This window comes from Corvus hawaiiensis, chromosome 5 (genome assembly GCF_020740725.1).
Source record: "Corvus hawaiiensis isolate bCorHaw1 chromosome 5, bCorHaw1.pri.cur, whole genome shotgun sequence".
Lineage (NCBI taxonomy): Eukaryota > Metazoa > Chordata > Aves > Passeriformes > Corvidae > Corvus > Corvus hawaiiensis.
In genome coordinates, this window is record NC_063217.1 from 56,940,539 (window position 1) to 56,959,412 (window position 18,874).

General features: G+C 44.2%; 1 protein-coding gene across 2 annotated transcripts in view; it reads right to left on the bottom strand.

Moving 5' to 3' along the window:
* Positions 1-13,183: 13,183 nt before the first annotated feature.
* ADGRL3 (adhesion G protein-coupled receptor L3) overlaps positions 13,184-18,874 on the bottom strand; it is a 489,712-nt gene continuing 484,021 nt past the window's right edge. The window contains exon 27 of one of the 2 annotated variants that reach the window (XM_048303590.1): positions 13,184-14,257. In XM_048303590.1, coding sequence (XP_048159547.1) covers positions 14,190-14,257 — 68 coding nt within the window. In that variant the 3' untranslated portion in view covers positions 13,184-14,189. The remainder of the gene's footprint in view (positions 14,258-18,874) is intronic. The other variant, XM_048303593.1, reaches the window with a different exon arrangement.

An 18,874-nucleotide genomic window follows, 5' to 3' on the forward strand; every position in this document is an offset into this window, starting at 1 on the left:
AGTCACTAGAAAAGAAAGAGAAAGCACTATTGCAGGGATTAATCCTGCACTGATCAAGGATTTAGCTGAGTATCCCACTAAGCACTCACCAGCAGCACTAGGCTGAACACCAGTCTTGGGGTTGCACATCTCATGCCTGTTCCATCCCTTTGCTGCTTATCCTCGTTTCTGAGGAATGAAGGGCTGCTCAAGGAGATGGGACACTTTGTACCAGCTAGGACATCCAAAGTGGACTTTTTTTTCCTTTCTTCTTCTATTTTTTCTTTGCTTTTCAGTCTGTAAGTTCCTGAAATAGGGAAAAAAAGCATTCTTGTGTTACAAACATTGCTGTTATTTAACTAAAAAGAAAGGCAAAACAAATCACCAAATATCATTCTGAGCACTGGTAACTTTTGTCACCATGCCAGCACATGACTAAAAAAAAAACCGACAGAAATTACCTTTGAAAATAACTTACCATTTCCTCCTCAATCTTTTCATCTCCTTTCACTTTGTTTTGGTTGAAAAGCAACAATAGCATGTCGGAGGTGGGAGGAAAGACATTTTTGTGACAGGATTGTGGAATATGCAATAGCTTGGGGAGAAACACTTCTTTCCAGTCTCATTTCTATTCAATAACTCAGTAGACTTTCCTATTTTTAATGTACACATATACATGTACAAATGCGCAGGTGGTGCCAGGATAATTTTATCTGCATTTACAGAGCATTTCCTACTTTGCCTTTGTCATCCTTGTTGTTTATAAATAATAATCATTATCCAGAATTTTCATTTGAGAAGCAGATCGTGCCAGGAATGTAAAGATGATGGCAACTCGTTTACCTGTGATCCTAAAATAAAAATTGACATGTTCTCCCCTTGAGTTGTGTTGTGTTGCAAGAAGAAAAAGAGTGTAGTGTTGTTACCTTGTTTGGGTTTTGGATTTCCCCTGCTTCCAAAAGAAATAAAGGGACTGAAGCATTAAAGGCAGCTGCGTGGAATGCATTACTGCTGTTGTTTTCAAAGAACAAAGCATTTCTTTTAAAAGATTTTTATGTGTTTTACCTGCTTCCATCCATCTCCCACTCTCTTGTTCCTCTGTCTGCCCTAAAATTTCACAGCAATATCTTAACGCAGAGGGAGCTTCACTAAATGTCATTTCAGAGTGGATAAGCTAAGCCAATATCTGGAGCAACACATGGGGTTTCCAGGTGTGGAGATTCAGTCACTTCTTTTGCCCCATTTGTCAGACCAAAACCAAACCAGGGAACTCAACTGGCTGCCAAAACATGAACTTGGAAGTCTTCATATGTATATGTAAATGTATATGATAGATATCTTTATATATTATATATATTACAATATTTGTAATATATATCATACATATTTTTTTATTTTTTAATACTGAACATAGTTTTAAGATTAGCAGCAATCTAAACCCAAAAATGTTAATTTCATGGTGCTCTGGACGGAAGAAAACAAGCGTGAAACCTTTCCTTTTTTCACCTACAAAATTCTACCCTGGAGAATACTTTTTGATTTTAGTGGGGTTATTCCTGATTTACTGGAGGAGAGGGAGGTAGTGAAATGTCCAGGGTGGGTGTCCCCGGTGGGGTTTTCCTTACTGTCCACAGCACATCCTCCCTATGGAGCAGTGGGGAGATGGGAGAGAACTACTGACTATATGGGGTAACAAATGAAGCTAATGACTTCAAATTTGCTGGGAGATATTTTGGTGACCTCATTTTCACTTCTGGTGATCTTCTTTACACAATTTTATCCATGACTGTTCACATGCATTCATGCCTTCCCATTGGTAATTGAGATTCAAGGTGACTTCAGCACAAACCAAATCCCCTTCCAGCAGCCCAGTCTGGGACTTCAGCAGTGATGGGCCAGATGTTGGTGTAGATATGACACTAACTGCTGTGAGACCTCCCAGTCTACCAGAAGACCTGGAAAAACTATTGGAATCTCAGCATGAGTGCTGGGAAACACAGACCAAGAGATATCCACGTAACCCACCATTAGTCTGTCCCCGTGACCCATCTTGTTACCCCTTTGATGGGAAGTGTTCAAGAGGAGCCAAGACAACTGAAGAGAATCTAATTCCTCAAAACAAAACTAGAGTAGTGTGCTAGGCAGTGCTTAAACACTTAAAAATACTTTTCCATATGTGCCAAGCTAAGGAACAAGCAGAGTTCAGCCCAGCCACAGCACTGAAAAAGCCCAAACATGGGGACTGGCAGACTCAAAAGTAATTGCATACGGCACCTGAGCCCACAGCTTCACACATGCTGGGCATCCCAACACTGCCAAGTCCAGGTCTGGTGTAGACAGTCAGAGCGTAGTCCTCACACTGATAAGGAGGTAGATACCAGCTGAACCAGTCCACCCCAGACCTGGAAAGCTTTCTGAAGCACCCAGATCTCTTTGCCTGAAAGGCAACATCTTTAATATATTTTATCTGCATAAATATATAATAATATAGATTATAATAGATAATAAATATGATAAATGTATCAATTTAGGAAATAGCAACAATTCAAGGTGAAGACACAAGCAAAGCAAGTGGTCAGATTTCGCAGTGCCCACCTAATGATCCTGTCCCACAGACTCACTTATAAGAGCAGATGGGACTCTATCTTCTGCCTTGAATGAATTCAAGCTTCTGCTGACAGTGAGTGGGGATTTTATCACTGATAGTAAACAGGAATACAGCTACATCAGTGTACATCAGTTTTTACTAATCTTACTTGTGCTGGACTCAAGTGCAAGTCCTCTCTATCTTATTACCACAAGCACTGAAAGGTGCTCAGTAGAGCCTGAAGGTCAGGGCTCTTTTAGCACTGACCAGCTATTACAGGATGTAACCACCCTACTCACAGACGACTGCAGATCCAATTTTACATAGGACAAATAGCAAAATGCTGAGCCTTTGGCTTATCAATTTGCCTCATTTCCTCATGTCCCTGCATCTGTAACAAAGCAGGGGATAATACACCTTTCCTGCATCCATCACCTGCTGGCTCTCATGGCTCTTGCCCAACCTGTCTAACGATCCTGGCACCAGGCCTCCCCCTTGCTACAGTGGCCTCTTTTGTCACTTGTCAACTAATTAGACCTCACAGGCACATTACCAGCGTGGGCAGGCACCAAGGCCTAGAACAATTACAGCTTTTATTTTTTTAAAAAAGCTGCCAGATGTTTACTGAGTCTTATCCAAAGGGATTTAATGGCAGCCTCAGCATGCTCCCAACCGAACAGCATCTGCAAGTCTCCGAATGGTGTGATTTCATTAATTCCTCAACAGGCTCAGGTTTCTACCAGGGGCCCAGATTTTTCTTGTTTTCCTCCAAACATTGTGACATATATAAATGGAGGGGGATTGCCACTCATGCCACATTGCAGCATTCCTTGGCAGCTAGAACATTTTTCAAAGTCTTGGTGCGTCACTGCTCCCCAGCATCAGAACCCTAGCGAAGGATACCATTAAATTTTGGGACTGGCAGGATACCAAGCTTTCTATGAGTGTGGAACTGCACCTGCAGGATGAGAGACTAATTGGAATTACTCATAAAAAAAAAAAAAGGCTAGAAGCTAATATGAAAAAGGTTACAATCACTAAAGGATGTGGTAGTGAAGGAGGGAAAGGGCACAAAGCGTACAGCAAGGTTATGGTCTGTACACACCCTTCAGTCTAACTCATTAGCAAGGCAGTTCATCTCCACTAATGGTGCATTATTGCCCACTAGTGTGGAGCAAGATTAATCAACAGGTGATCAAAAAAAATAAAAGAAAAATAAAGGCACCTGTCTGTAAAATATTACCACTGCACATCAGTCATATGCCAAGCCTGTGATCCCAGGTCTCCTGACCAGTCCCAGTCTCCAAGAGTTTAACACCCTCTGTGCTTGAACTGTGAGTTGGACTGCTTCATGCTTGGACTTGGTCAGCTTGGACTGTCCGGTGTTGGCTGCTGCATTCCAGCACAGATGATTTATGAAGTTGAACTGGTTCAGGAAGCCCCTGTTTGTCCACACCAAACACACCTCTGTTTCAGGTCAGAGGAGACTGAGACCAGACTCCTTCTGGCAATATCTGCTATAGCAGGGCCTGGAAAGCCAGCACTGCTCATAAATCACTGCATCAAGGGAGAGGCCTTTATCAAGGCAACCCTTTTGTCTCTTCTCTATCTGATAGCCATGATTCTGCAATAAAGGCAGAAATACTGTTGAGGTCCACAGTAATTTACTACAGGGAAAAATCAGGTAGTAGGTTCGATACAAACTTGACAGTTATAACTAGCACTCAGCTGTGTGCTGAGGAAGCTTGACCTCCTTACCCACAGGAAAGGAAGACAGGGTTGCTCACGGTGTTTTCCTCCTGTTCCTCATCTGTCACTGCCCTCCTCGTTGCCTCCCAAGTTCTCTTAGATTTTGCATATATAGCTTTTGGCACTTCTCTTTTCTCCAGACTTCTGTCCAAGAGAAGGAAGAAAAAAAACACCTCCTGAAGGAAGGATTGCCAGACGGCTTGCCAGAGACAGAGATCTGTGATTTCTGGGACTGGCACGAGACAGAAAAAGAGTGGTGACATCCTTAATGGGAAATGTGCATGCAGAACGGGAATTCAGGGGGCCAGAAGGACACAGCTAAGTTCAGGCATACCTTCCCAGTGGAGGACTGCTGAATACTTAACTGACACTTTTAATTAACTTATTACAAGCTCATGGTGATTAAAAAAAAAACTATTCAGTGGCTAAAACTAAATTAAAGCTTACCTGCACACGTCTTTTACCTGATGCAGTCTGATAACTGGTGGGATATGTACAGTAGAGAGAAATGCTTTCCTCTCCCTTGATAGTCCCCCATAATTTCCTTCATCTTAGCACCTTCTCTCTGCTTGCCTCTGCTCCCTTAAAGTTTTCTCCCTGAGGAGCCTCCGGCAGCAGAGAAAGACTAGAAAAGTAATATTTAAAGCCAGAATGCATTTCATACCCTGCTGGCTACCACAAAAAACATTTTTCCAACACACCTGTAAGACACGGTTTGCAGCATTAAAGAAAAGAAGGTCCTCTACAGTCAGAACATTGGGATGGAAATTACACATTTTGATCCACAGGTGCTCCACAGACATATGTGTCTCCATGTAGATTTTCTTGGAAAAAGACAGAGAGGTGAAAGCTCATCCATGGGCCACTTTCAGGCAGTCCGTAGGCAGACTAAATGAATCACTCATTTTACAAGATGCTTCAGTAGTAAACACGGATGGATGCACCTCCATGGGTGGAGGAGAGTGGCCAGCAGAGTCTTGACATGGTGCATTTGGTGCTTTGTGTGCTAGGGTAGGAGAGAGATGATCCCATGGGTTCCTGGAGTGCTTTACCCAATGTAAAAGAGGTCCATACTGTGAAAAAGCCAAAACTGTGCCCACCCCATGCCAGGGACCAACCTGGGCACGTTAGGAAAAGTGGTGCTTGGCTTCCAGCACCAGGCTTCCAGCACCAGGACCCTGGACAGCCTTTGGCCTGGCAAAAAGGCATTACAGGAGACGCAAGCAGCACCAGGTTTTTTCTCCTGTAAATGCTTAGCTGTTGCTTGGGGACCAGCTTTTGGTATCCCATTTCATTTAGAAGTAAAGACACACTGAAACACTGCAGGCTCACACTCTCTTCTTCTGAAGAGGTTGTGATGGGGACAGCACCTTCCAGTGTCTGAAACCATTTAGGAAAGGAGATACAAAGTCACACTTTTCCTCAGTCTGTGGTTTGACATCTTTCCTTTTCCTTTCTTTTTCTTCAGTGGCTGAACCCTGGGCTCATTTGCCACACTTGAAAAGAAGGGATCTTCAGAACAACATCACAAGCCCTACAACTCTCTCCTCAGCTCCCAGTGTGATTTCTTCAGCTGATGAATTCGGAGCACATTGCAAACAGTATTGCAATGGCCGGTAACTCTGCACCTACACGTCCTTGAAGACATTGAGGTGTTTCAGGAGCCCCTCTTCATCTCTTCCACTACTAAAAAGAGCTTGTGTGACAGCTTGCAAGGAGAGCAGAGAGTAAGAAACCAGCAGGTTGACACTAGCAGATCATATTCAACACACAAGCTTTACAATGAGAAGTTAACAGTGGGGAAGCAGAGAACTGAAAATACTCTTTGAGAGCTAAATCCCTCTCAGCTCAACACTGGCAAATATATATCTCTGAATTAAGACAAAGGAGCATCTATCCTCCTCTTTCTCATGCATACTAGAACAACAGAGGGGTGGAGGCATTTGAGCTGATCTGGTTTCAGACATCTAAGACCACAGGTGCCCAAGGATCTACAATCAGTGGGGAGAAGGGGGACTGTCAAGGGAAATTGAGCCCAGGTGGCTTTGAACCCATGTCAGGACAACATTGTAACCATCAGGAGGGACTTGTCTTACCACTGGGTATCAGAGTTGGGACATGGCAGTCCCCTCATGCTCCCTACCACAGTAGGGCTTGACACTTCATCCACCTGCCAAAGCAAGCAGGCTGAAAGCCTTGCTCTTCAGGATAAATCAAGAAAAAACAAATGTAAAATTGACAGCAATAATAATTTCAGTGGAATGGTGTATTACTAGCAGTGTTAATGCTTCCACTGCCTTTATTAGAGTGTATACACAGTGTGCAATAATGTAATTAGATTTCACAATGTGTAATAATGATTTTTATGCAATGCAACAACTGTGTATTAGAGAAGGGAATTGGTTCCCATTACAGAGCCAGCACGAATCTTGGGCCAATACTTCATACCTGACAGTGCATCTGTTGGGTCTCAGGTCTGGGCTATAATCCAGTAAAAGCTGGAGAACAGCCTAGTGCAGGGTTTTTTCCACTGTGACTCCAGAAATGCCTCTGTGCTTCCTCCTCCCCCATGCCTTCCTGTATGGGCAGCATCACCAGATTCCAAGAGAACCCAAGCACAGATCCTTCATGACTGAAATGCTCACAGGAGAACACAGCCCCTTTTTGCAGGGTAGGGAACATTTTTATCTACCTTGGAGAAAACCATTTAGGAGCTAAGGTGTACTCACAACACATGAGCCTACCCAGCTGGGAAGGAAATGAGCAGCACAGCCTGAGATCAGGGAGGGAAGATGAACCACCATGGGACCAGGGACTACACAGGGCCCATTAAGGGGGTACTAAGGAGGCAAAAGGTAGAGTGGTATTAAAAGTGCTCCTGATCCACAGATATTCACCTCACCCAAGTGCAGCTGCTGACGTGTGAGTGGGCTGACACAGAGCCTGGCACAATTTACCCCTTAGCACAGAGGGGGCCAAGTAATTTCCAGAATCATGTTCCCCATTTTAGCCCCTAATGACTGGGCTGGAACACTTGTGGCACATGCTAGAAAGGGCACAGCAATGGCCACCTGGCATGCCCAGCAATGCAGTGGAGAGCATTTCTGCAGTGGAAATGCAGCCCTCGGCTCCAGCACATCCAGAACTTGGCTTAACCCTGCCTGGACAACAGCACCCCAAAGCATTTGTGACTCGCTCTTGAAATCCAATGGTGACAACAAACGTTTGATGCCTTCAGAATAAATAATTTTCACTTTCCCTCTGAGTGGACTTGTTTTAAATGCCACTTACTCTGTCTTTGTCATTTATGAGCATGAGTTGACCCACTTAGTCTGTGCTGCATTTTTCACAGCAAATCATGGCTTTTCTGCAAAGGTACAGAATATTAGGGGCACAATTTCATTGGCAAGATTTTTTTGCTTGTGAACCCATTAGTATTTTCCCTGAAAAATTTTTTCTCCCTTGTCTTGCTAAGATAGAGAATTGCTCTTTTGCAGGTCTATTCTCACTGTTATTCCCTTGGCTTGAGTGAAATATATATGAGATGACTCAAGAGTTTGAACTCTCAGTATATGTTTCTAATACAAAGTCTCTGTGTGTCTGGGGACTTAAGACAGATATTTAATTTTAGATAAGAAATACTAGTGACATCATGCCTTTGATTTCTTTGCTGGATATCTGTGCAGGCTGCACATGGTGAAGCTGTTCAGCCGTAACAGCCTCATCACTTTTAGGAAGCTGCTTAATATTGAGCAGAGGAGCAGAGCAGCAGGCAGCCACTGGTCCTCTTGGGGGGTGCTAAGTGGGAGTGCACCATACGATAACACATATGTAAGGGTAAATAAAGGATATTACAAAGAAAACTGGGGTTTCTAAGTTTCATTTTTGTGCAGCTGCTGCATCCCCAGGACAGCAAAGCTCTAAGCAGGGCACATCAGCCGGAGGGTCAGCTACCCTTACCCCAAAGCCACCTTGCAGATGTTGGTTTATGCCCCCTCAAAACACACACTGGAGAGGTTGAATTTAACCTTGAAGCCATCAGTGGCTTCAGCTTCCCACAGCAGCAGATGCTGGCAAGTGCATCCAAGCAGAAGGAAGCACACACATAACAGCTTCATTTTTTAGCTTTACAGATTAAAAAAAAAAAAAAAAAAAAAAGGCATGTCTTTATTTTATTTTGAAACATGACTAACTAAAAGCTCATATACATGGAGGGAAGCTTGAGAAAAAAAACCCCAGACTCCTGCAGCAACACTTTTTAGTCGAGACCATTTTGACGACATTACGGTGACAAATATTCAGCCTTTCCTACAATATTATGCCTTCCTACACAGCAGGTGTTATCCAGGAAGATCTAGGAGAGCTATTACCATGGATAAAGAGGGAATAAGACAGGAAATAAAATTTAATTGCTGAGACACGAGTCAAAGTGCCATACTTGCATATCAACAGAAACAGTTAGCATGTAGGGTGTCTTACCAAGGGGTCCAACATAGTCATCATTTTTCAGAACTCCAGTCACTCTTGAAACATCTTCCTAAAGTTTAATCTCCAGTTCAGCCAGGAGGCATAAATTTGCTGCAAACAGTATCATCTTCACCACCTTGGCCTACATGAAGAAAACCCTCCTCAGCACATCCCCCTGAGCTTGCTAAGGGGCCTCTAAGCAACATCCACAGGTGTTGCTGTTACTTCTCCAATTAGGGACAGAGTTACACCCAGTTACATCCACTCAGGTGCTTCTCCTAATTGCCCTAAATGAATAATGAACAAACCTGTAGATTAAGAGAATTTGGTTGGTTTGGTCTGTAAAAGGGAAAGTTTAGGAGTGATGTAATTGCAGCCTTCTGGTACCCGAGGGAGCCAAAAGAAACATGGAGAGGGACTATTTGCTGACTCTTACCAGTTCTGCAGTGATGGGTTCAGTGGTTGTGAGGCAGAGGTACCCCTCAGCATCCCTCTCTTGTGAGCCCATGCTCTTGAAGGTATAGCCCAGGGTGCTGACATGCAAACTCTACTCCCCTCTTTACACTGCCAGCTGGCAAGTAATTTTCCAGGCCTGCCTAATACTATTGTAATTTTTTATGTCAATAAAATATGGTTGAAAAAAAAAAAATCACAAGTGTGAAGTATGGCTGAAGACTCAGCAGCGGTGTTTCTTCAGTTCCTCAGCGAGCTAGCAATTCTTTCGGACCCTGCAACAAGAGACTGTAGGTGACAGGTTTTTCTTTTTCTTACTTTTTTTTTTTCTTTCTTTAAACTGTAAAACAGCATAATATCTTACTAGAGCTCGTTGTACATCACCTTATGGGGTATTGGGTCAGGGAGTCCGTGGTTTAATACCATGATGGGTAATGAAGCGTTACCCCTATATCTACATTTAAGACTTCACCTCTCCATTGCCCCACATAGTGCCACTTGCTGTATTACCTATGGTGAACTGCAGCACTCAATTCACCTTCTCTGGGCACTACTTATTATTTTATAGGTTTCTAACATGTCACTTCTTCTATGCCTCTGCACTAAAAATATTTCTAAATGGCTCCTAACAGGAAAGTCTCTGCTTTCAATTAATAAATCCTTTTAGTCTCCTTGTTCCTTGGACCCTGAGAGAAGCAGCGCAGTCCAAAGAAAACACATGCCATCGATTGGGAACCTGGGCTTAAGTCTCCTTAGAATGTTATACCCTTAAACCCCCATTGTAGCCCAGCCACTTTCCCAGCTGCAATGCACAGTGAGCAGATGTTTTCCTAGCCCCCTTTGACCAGGCTTTCCTCAAGCTGTTGCAGGGGATATGGCCCATGTGACTGAGACACAATTTACCTGGCACTGGGATTTTCTCGGAAGACAAGGCAGCAGAACTCACCAGACATGTCCATGAGCTCCTGCCTTTGCACTGGCTGGTGGCTCCTTGTTGTTTTGTTAAACCTGCAACAACGTTTCTAAGCATTGGCATATTTATGTTGACTTTGACACACTACCACTCAGATCTCCCGTATGAGGGTTGCATTGTTTTTTATGTGAAATATTGCAGCAGCTAATTGCAATTACCAGAAAGCATATACAAGAGAGCTTGTTGATTGCCAGTAGACAAAGACACTTTGGAAATCTTGGATTTTGCTATAGATGAAAGCCTATAAATTTTAAAATAGAAACCACGTTATCGTTTACAATTTCCGTTTGCGAACAAATTCTGCTAAAGAAAATTGGCGGCTGATTAAGTAAACATTTATACATAAATAAAACAGTGAAGATCTCTTCAGTTATTGAGATGCAGCCAGTTCAGTCTCTTGTAAATAATACAGTGATGAATTCTGGCGTTACAGTGCATGATAAAGCTACCTAGCCTCAAAGTCTTAGGCAAACTAATCCATACGCATGAATCAATCAGTTCATTTTAGTCATACCAGAGTTATATAAATGTCACCAAAATCAATGCCTGAGAGATGTAACAGATTAGTCAGTCCTCATGCGGTACATCTAACTGGGATGCAAACCTACAGCAGATAACTCCACACTGAACACAGCTATACAAGTAGCTTGAATAAGTCATTTTAATAGAAAACTCAAGGGCAGGCCTGTAATGAGCAGGCATGGATGAGAAAAATTTGGTGCATTATTAATTTCAGACAATGCCGAGTTCTTTTTCATAATGTACATTTTATTAATGCTTTCTGTGATAGCTTTTCATACCGGTTCACCACCAGGAGTACAGTAATTACAATGTATCAAGATTCATTCCATGCCTGAGGAGTAAGGAAGTCCAGTTACGATACGGAAAGCAAGTGAAATGTCAATCACTATTGACTCAGGGCTGGATTAAATCAAAACTCTGCCGGGTGGGTTTGGTAACAGCACCTCCCACACACAATCTTCAGTGAATGTCTGCCTCCCTCTCCTCACTGCTCATCTCCATGTGTAACCTCTGCGCCATCGATATGGATGCAGTGGACGGGATTCATCATTTTTATTAGGATTTGGGGTTGGTCTGGCTCATCTTAACAACTGTCAGTTGCGGGGTGTCAGCCTCTTTGGGGCTGGAGAGAGAGAGAAACATTGAAGGTTGTTGTAAATGCCTCCAAGAATAACTCTTCTAGATATAAAGGCAAGGGTTTAAGGTACGGGATGATGGGATTGTCTGGGGAGAGAAACTAATAGTGAACACTCCAATGAAAAAAAATCCACCACTCAACCCAACACAGGCGAGTTCTGCTTTCCTGCAGTCTAGTGAAAAACCAGGGAATATCTTATTTCCTGTAATCACAGCCCCCACTTTTGCACCTCAAACCTCCCCAGGGTCAGGAAACTTCAAGCTCAGGATTTAGCATTGCCCTTTGAGGCTCTAGAAACCATATGAATGGTCCCCTCACGTCCCCAAGATTGTGGACTTCCAAATGTTTTGGAGGTATTTATTTTGCTTAATGCACTGGCTGGCTTTCAGCACATTTCCAGCACAAAGACAGGGTGGGTTGCTCATATTTTTCATTATTTTTCTCCCTGGATAAAAGGCCTTCACTGTGGAGGAAACCACAGCCTCCCCAAGATGATGGACACCTTGCCTGGGGACACTGTACAAGGCTGGAGAACTGGGCAAAGGAAGAGGCGTCCACATGTGGCAGATGAAAGCGCAGTGCCTCCTGTGCACTGGTTTGATAAATAAACAAATGCCCTGAAAAAATATATAAATCACTTGGCACTGGCAGTTGTTAGGTGTTAATGGTAACAGCAGCCACACAGAGCTGGATGACAGAGGAGGTATTCAAGTACTCAAGAGGAAAAGTCTACCCCTGCAGCTCACCTTGGATCATTGCAAGCAAATTACCACTCTAGATGCCCACACCCCTCAGGGATTTGAGGCAGCTTCCAACTTCTGTTGGTTGCCCACTGCCCATTCCTTGCAAAGGTAAAGGGGCTTTGGCCCCAGCGCTATGCTAAATGCGTGCAACAGTTGTTTCAGGCTGTCTGGCTTCTTCATGGGGAAGACACGTCACTTTGGCACTGCTTTCCTGCAAAATGCTACGCTGAAGAGAGACTTCTATGTCCAAAGAAAGTTACTGGGGGTAATTTTCAAAAATACCTGTTTTCTTCTCAAGTATGGGCTTTTTTCTGATTTTGATTTCTAATGTCATTCTTTTTTCCTAATTTCCCTGCACTGTATGAATCCGAACAGTTGGACTCAGAGTAAATAAGGCATAAGGAAGCTTTGGGTGGTGAATGATGAAAGGGAAACCCCAAAGCTCCGGTCCAACTTCCAGGAGGTACCATCCTGCCAGCGCCTGTGCCCGAGTGCAGCCCTGTTGTGCTGGCAGTGTTTGCAGATGGGCACTATTGTGCCACGGCAGGGGACAGAGGATGACAACTCAATGCAGAGCAGAGATTTATCGGTTCTCACTCGGCTAACACCACCCCCCTGCCTGCCAAGCCTCATTCCCTGGAGAGGTGCGGACACTACTCCGCGCTCATGCGAATAAAGCCGGACCTGGCAGCGTTACTTGTGACTCCTCGAATGTGTTTGGGCGTATAAAGGGCAGTACAACACACATAGCCATTTTCTCTCCTCTCTCACAGACACAGCTACACAGACACGGGGACCTGCACTGGTTGGCAGCCCCCCGAACCAGACACAGCCTTGCACACGTTTGCACAGACAGAGAACTGCACAGACAGGCACTGGCTGACATGAACACAGAACATGTCTAGGCATGCCTCCATTTACCCAGCCGAACAGTTGGCCCAACACCATTAATAAGCCTTCAGGGTTTCTTTTTTTTTTTCTTTTTTCCTTTTTTTTTTTTTAACTAATGCTAAAAGCCTGGGCATCACCACGCTGATGGGGTTTGCATCCCTCTGATGATTTCTGCCCATCCCACCTCCCACCCTCCCACCTCCCACAACTGCAGCAAGCAGTCCAAGTCCTCTGTGGGCTGTAGCTGAGTATTTACACCAGCGGAGACCATGGGACCAGTGAGTTCACCCTGTTTACAGGGACTAGGGAGAAATCTCTGCCGAGTCCTCTGCTGGACAGGTCCATCCTCCTTCAGGTGCCTCCTGCACCTGTGATGATGGCACAGCTTGGCTGCAAGAGCCCATGCCAGCCTCCAGCAGGCAGACCCCATGGGTTCCCATATATCCATCCCCAGCTGAGCTGATTGAGAAACGCTATCTTCAAGATACTAAGGCTCATTTTTTTTTTTTTTTTCCCAAAAAAATATCTCTATTTACACAAGACAATAAAATCTGAGCAGCTTTCCCCCGAGAAGCTTTGGCCAAGTGGAGCTGCTGCTGGACACATGCGCCGTCCCTATTTACAAGCAACAGCTTCGCTTGACAGTACTCTGCTGGCACGTTCAGCTTCTTCTGGTGTAAGGACTACTTCTCTGTCCCCCTGGTCCTTCCCTTGGTGGCTCTTCACACTGACAGGTCTGTATTTACAACAGCAACCTGGATCCGGCAGGTTCCCCTTTACAGAGTCCAGCTTGTGAGCATGGACAAGGACTCAGGATGGTGGATTAAGCACACTCAGCCATCTTTAGGTGTTACCAAGTTGCACAGTCAATGTTCGGAGCAGGTGAAACTAATTCCTTATTACAAAAGACAATTTTCACCCGTTCTGCTCATCTTAAAAAAAGAGACGAGCGACCAAGCGGCGAGGGCGCTTCCCAGGGTGCTGCCATGCACGGGGCAGCAGGAATCTCAGCCGGGCTGTTCTCTCCTCGGGGATGCAAGGGTTTGCTGAGGGTTTGGTCGAGACTAGTTTCTCCAGCCTCTCCTGTTGCACCATCCCAGGTAAGGGACAGGTGAACTGAGGCACAGAGGAGCTGAGGCGGTGCACTGGCACGGGCTTGCCGGGGCAGGCTCACGGGGGCCCCAGGCACTAGATGACACTGTCCTCCATGGTGACTCGCCTGAAGACTGGCTCCTGCTTGGGCGTCCTTCCGCTTTCTGTGAAAAACAAGGGGAGAGCAGGTAAATCCCTGGAGCAGGACCCTGCAACAACCACCAGCTATTTTCAAGATCATTTCTATCCCCAAACAAAGTATGGGATGCCTGGACTTGCCTTGAAAATGAAGGCTTGCTCAGGGAAGGTGAATGTATTTATGGGTGACCATGCTATCTGGAATCTCCTCCCACCCTTTTTTCTGAATTTGGGGCTACAGCTTTGCCTGGCTTCGGCCCCACATGAGCCAGTTGTTTGTTGTACAGCAGCATCAGCCAGTGCTGCCCAATGCTCTACAGAAGGAGTGACACTGAGGTGCCTCCTTGCTCCTCTGGATTTAGCACATCACAGGGCTGAGCTGCAGCCACCAGTTTGTATCAACCCAACAGGGTTTGTCTGAGCAAACTGTGCTTTCTGTTGTGCCCCCCTGCCCCTTAATAATAAATATTCAGTATAAATGACTGCAAAGTAAACAGATTTGTTTTGATATCAGACATTATCTGAAGGGCACTTTACATCCTGAGTGTTCTGCTTTACAGCTGCCTCTATAATCAGTGCAGCCCCAGGGAGGAAAGCGCCTCCTTTTACAAGCTCATGTTGGGAGGACACAGCCACATGCACTTTGGGGTGACCACATGCAGGCTTTTTTATAAATAATGTTTCAGGGAGATCTTAAGATAGGCTAATCACATTCAAGAAGAATCAAGAGTTATTCTGGAACCACTTTCTAAGCATAAATCATTTCACCCTATTTCCCACCCTCCCAAATATATGCTGCTCTCTACAGCATCATAGATATTATCACAGGAAAAGTGGTGGGGGAGAACTAGCAACTTTTCAGGCATCTCCCAGCTTGGCTATTTTGGCTGATTTTTGGGGTTTTTCTGAGGAGGAGGGACTTTCATCTTTTCCTTGTTGCTCATCTCTTTTTTTTTCTTTTTTTCCTAAGTAGTGGGATGCATTTTCTCCTTTCATTTCCACTGCTGTTAGCTCGGTGGGCTGCTCTGCATTGCAGCACAAACTGCCAGCAGTAGAAAATGCCTGGGTACACAGTGTATAAAGAATAAAGAAAATCAAAAATCCCACCTATTTAATATGTAGCACTCTTCCTGGCTGATATCAACAGCAGCTTAAGCAATGAGGCCTTTTATCTCTAAGTTTGAATAAGCAAGCAAGGAGATGTGTGAGTGGAAGGTGACCAAAGGGCAGAGCTGAGGTGCTTGCATCGAGAAAAAATCTTCTTCTATTTATCAGGAAGGGACCCTCTCAAAAAAAAAAAAAAAAAAAAAAACCAAAACAGACCAAAAGGCTGCTTTGTGACAAACCATAAAACCTTATTATTTTCTTTTATTTTTTTAGGTGAGGAAACCAGGGGCTGGCCAGAGCAGGCACCCAACAGTGCCACAGTAAAGCTTTAGCTTGCTTCAAATCTGCCTCCCATCACACAAAGTTCTAATTCCCTATGACCTTGCACTTCTCTCCAGCTGCCTACAGAGAGCACCTGAGAAACTCTTTTTGGCATATTTCAGCCAAAGGACAAAGCCTTGCCACAAATTAGGGGCTTTTTCTTTCAATTCGCCCCACTCAAAATCCATCTTCCCACACCCCCTCTGCAGCTTTTGTGCAACCAAGTCCTCAGAGATGCTTGGGGTGCAGTGCTGCTGCTTCCCAAGTGGAATACCCAGACATCCTCCACCCAGTTTGCTGACAGCTTGGTTTTCAACATTCTTCCTCCAAAACCATTTATCAGTGGATATTACCACAGGCCCGTGCCTGCTAAAAGGCGAAGCCTTTGCTGCCAGTGGGACACAAAGGCTGCAGGGCTCATGTCTGGAGTGAGCTTTCCTGCCACAGGGACCTAAATTTAACTCTGCCTGAGATACCTCCAAGAGAAGTGGGAGAAGACAGGCTGAAAACAGTTTTATTATTGCCATAATATACCCATTGAGATCCCTTCTGCTGGAAATAACCTCTCCAAAGTTGTAACACAAGATGCAGTTGATGATAAGTGGCAGTTGGAGATATTTGGTCATCTGTACAAATAATCCCATCACACCAGAGGAGGAGGTTGTGCAGCAGCTATGTTTGTGTCTTCAAAGTTGCTGTTTGGGGTTTTAAGCAGCACTGCTAAAATACCAAGCATTTGCTTACAACACTAAAAATTGCTCTGTATAACAACGTTTTTTGTTTATTTATTGAGGTTTTAGCTTGGGTTTTTACATGTGTACAGTGTATTTAAGGAGTAGAAATATAAGAAAAGAAAATATGTGGAGGGTAAAGAAATAAAAAGATAGCAAATACGTAGGATGATTTTTTTTTTTGTTCTTGGTATTTTCCTGAAGACTATCACCATCTGTCTGGCATACTGAATACAATAAACAGTAAGCACCTGTAAAAAGCTATTTTGATCTGAAAAAAGGAAGATTTCCAAGCTATCCTGGCTAGTTTCAATATCTCAGTTTTAAGCAGACTGCCTCTTCTGAACTGGGATGATAAATGATCTGGTGTATGATCCATGCATCCCCAGGGCTTGCCAAGGCTTTTGGAAGAGCAGAACTGGCCCTAAGCCAGCTACCTGTGCTGAACAAAATGTCCCTCAGTCCAGAAAGGGGAGTGCTTCTGCCTCCTGGGGTACTCCAGTGCCCTCCCCTGACAGCACTGCTAATGCCCCACGGAGGACAGCCACTGAACAATCCCTCACTGCCTTCCCTGGAAGCACTAATCACAGATTTTATCTGGCTTCAGCTTTACACTGTAGGATGTCCTCCACGCCTTTACCAGAGAGCCTGCAACAACATGACATTTATATAATGTTCGTGAGCCCAGACTATTTAAACCCTAAAAAATTAAATAAAATTTGCATCAAGTCTAGCTGAATGCAGCAAATAGCTAAAAATAAAATACTTTTCTTTCTAAAAGAAAGGAGATCAGAGTGTGACAGATGACCAAGCCCATGCTCTTAGGCTTTCCTGAGACAGGTTTTTAATAAGATGAGCTATCTTTCTATCCCTGTTGACTAGGCAATTCTGCAGGGTATTATATTCTTCATAACCTAGTGAGATCAAGAGCACATGGGGGTGTGACAGAGAGCCCAGCTGGTCAGGGAAGGGGGATGTAAACAATAGGGACACACGCAGAGACACAAAAGGACCCCCAGGAGCTCAGTGCCTCCCACCATTACTACTGTTTCCCCTGGCCCTCTGAGATATCTCACTGCTTATTACCTGGGGGCAGGGAGGAAGGAAAAAGATGGGTTAACAACTACAGGTGTCAAGGAATTAAAAGCAATCAACAGGCAGAAATGAACAGCACCATGGTAAGTAATATTGCCTACACAGTGCCTCCAAAGCTGTGATGATATGCCCCCATCCCCAGCAACCCTCCAGCCTACATGGTCTTTCTTGGCATGTCTTTTGCCTTGTGTTTCTCCTTCATGTTTTAGGGAGATTTTACAGTCTCTTATGGCTCTTGCAGAAAATGGGTAGGAATTGCCTGCTGTAGTCAGTGTCCTTAAGCAGTAAACTGATGTGTCAGCTCTTTATGAGGTAGTCTGCAATGGTGTTACACAGGAAAAATAACCCAGTCCTGCACTAATTAGGAGTGAGTGAAAAAAGGGATTCATAACTTGTAAAGCACCCTAAGATGAATTTCAGGAAAATGCAAAGCATGGAGCCTTGCACTTCTCCATCCCCCTCTTCCCACCTGCAAGAAAGGCCTTCTGAAAGAACAACTCAATCAACAGTTCAACATTAGCAATCCTCACTCCAGTCCTCACTCCAAACCTCACAGCTGCCTGGCAGCTCACGCTTCTCAAAGGTGGCCCTGTGTTTCAGCAAATGGTCTGGGTATGTCAGTTGACATTCTCATCAGATCAAGCACTACCTGTTTGCCTCTTATTTTGTTTGTTTTCAGCTGAAAGTGGGATGCTTGTTGCAGTTGAATGATGAAGCTTTAATCTTCTCCCTATAAGACCAATCTGGTTTGGTTTTTTTTTTTTTGCTTTGTTTTGTTAAATGGAGCCCTAGAAAAGATCCCTCGAGTACAGGGCTGATTATCCCCTTCAACCCAGCCTACAAAGTTATGTGCCCCAAGCATGAGTATGGATTTAATACCATAATCACTACTGCCTTTTCATCAAGCTATTTTCTCACATTCTTGCCTTGGCTCAGCATTAAGAAATGCCTTAGAAGTTTTGTAGCTTTCCCTCATACCCCAGGAGCATTGTAGGCACCGAGGACTTAACAGTGAGTTGATTTTCACATGCTGCAGTCTGCACAGAAGACACCATTGCCACGCACATAAGAATTGTATAGAGAGAGCTACTTATCAAAAAGCACCAACCATCACCGTGCCCACAATCAACTGACACAACAAAATCTGTTCTCAAGGGGAAAAGAATGCTGTAAATAATCTGCGTCCTGCTCCCCTCCATGAAACCCCCCCCCTACATTACACTCTTAAACTGGTTTTTGGCTTAATAAAATCAGTAATGTATTTTCTCTCTATTTTGTGATTCAGCTGTTTCCAAAGCCGCGAGAAGCACCAACAGTGAATCCTATGATGTCAGAACAGCCTGGGGACAGAAATAATCAGCTTGAAAATAAACAACATTTTTTTGCAAT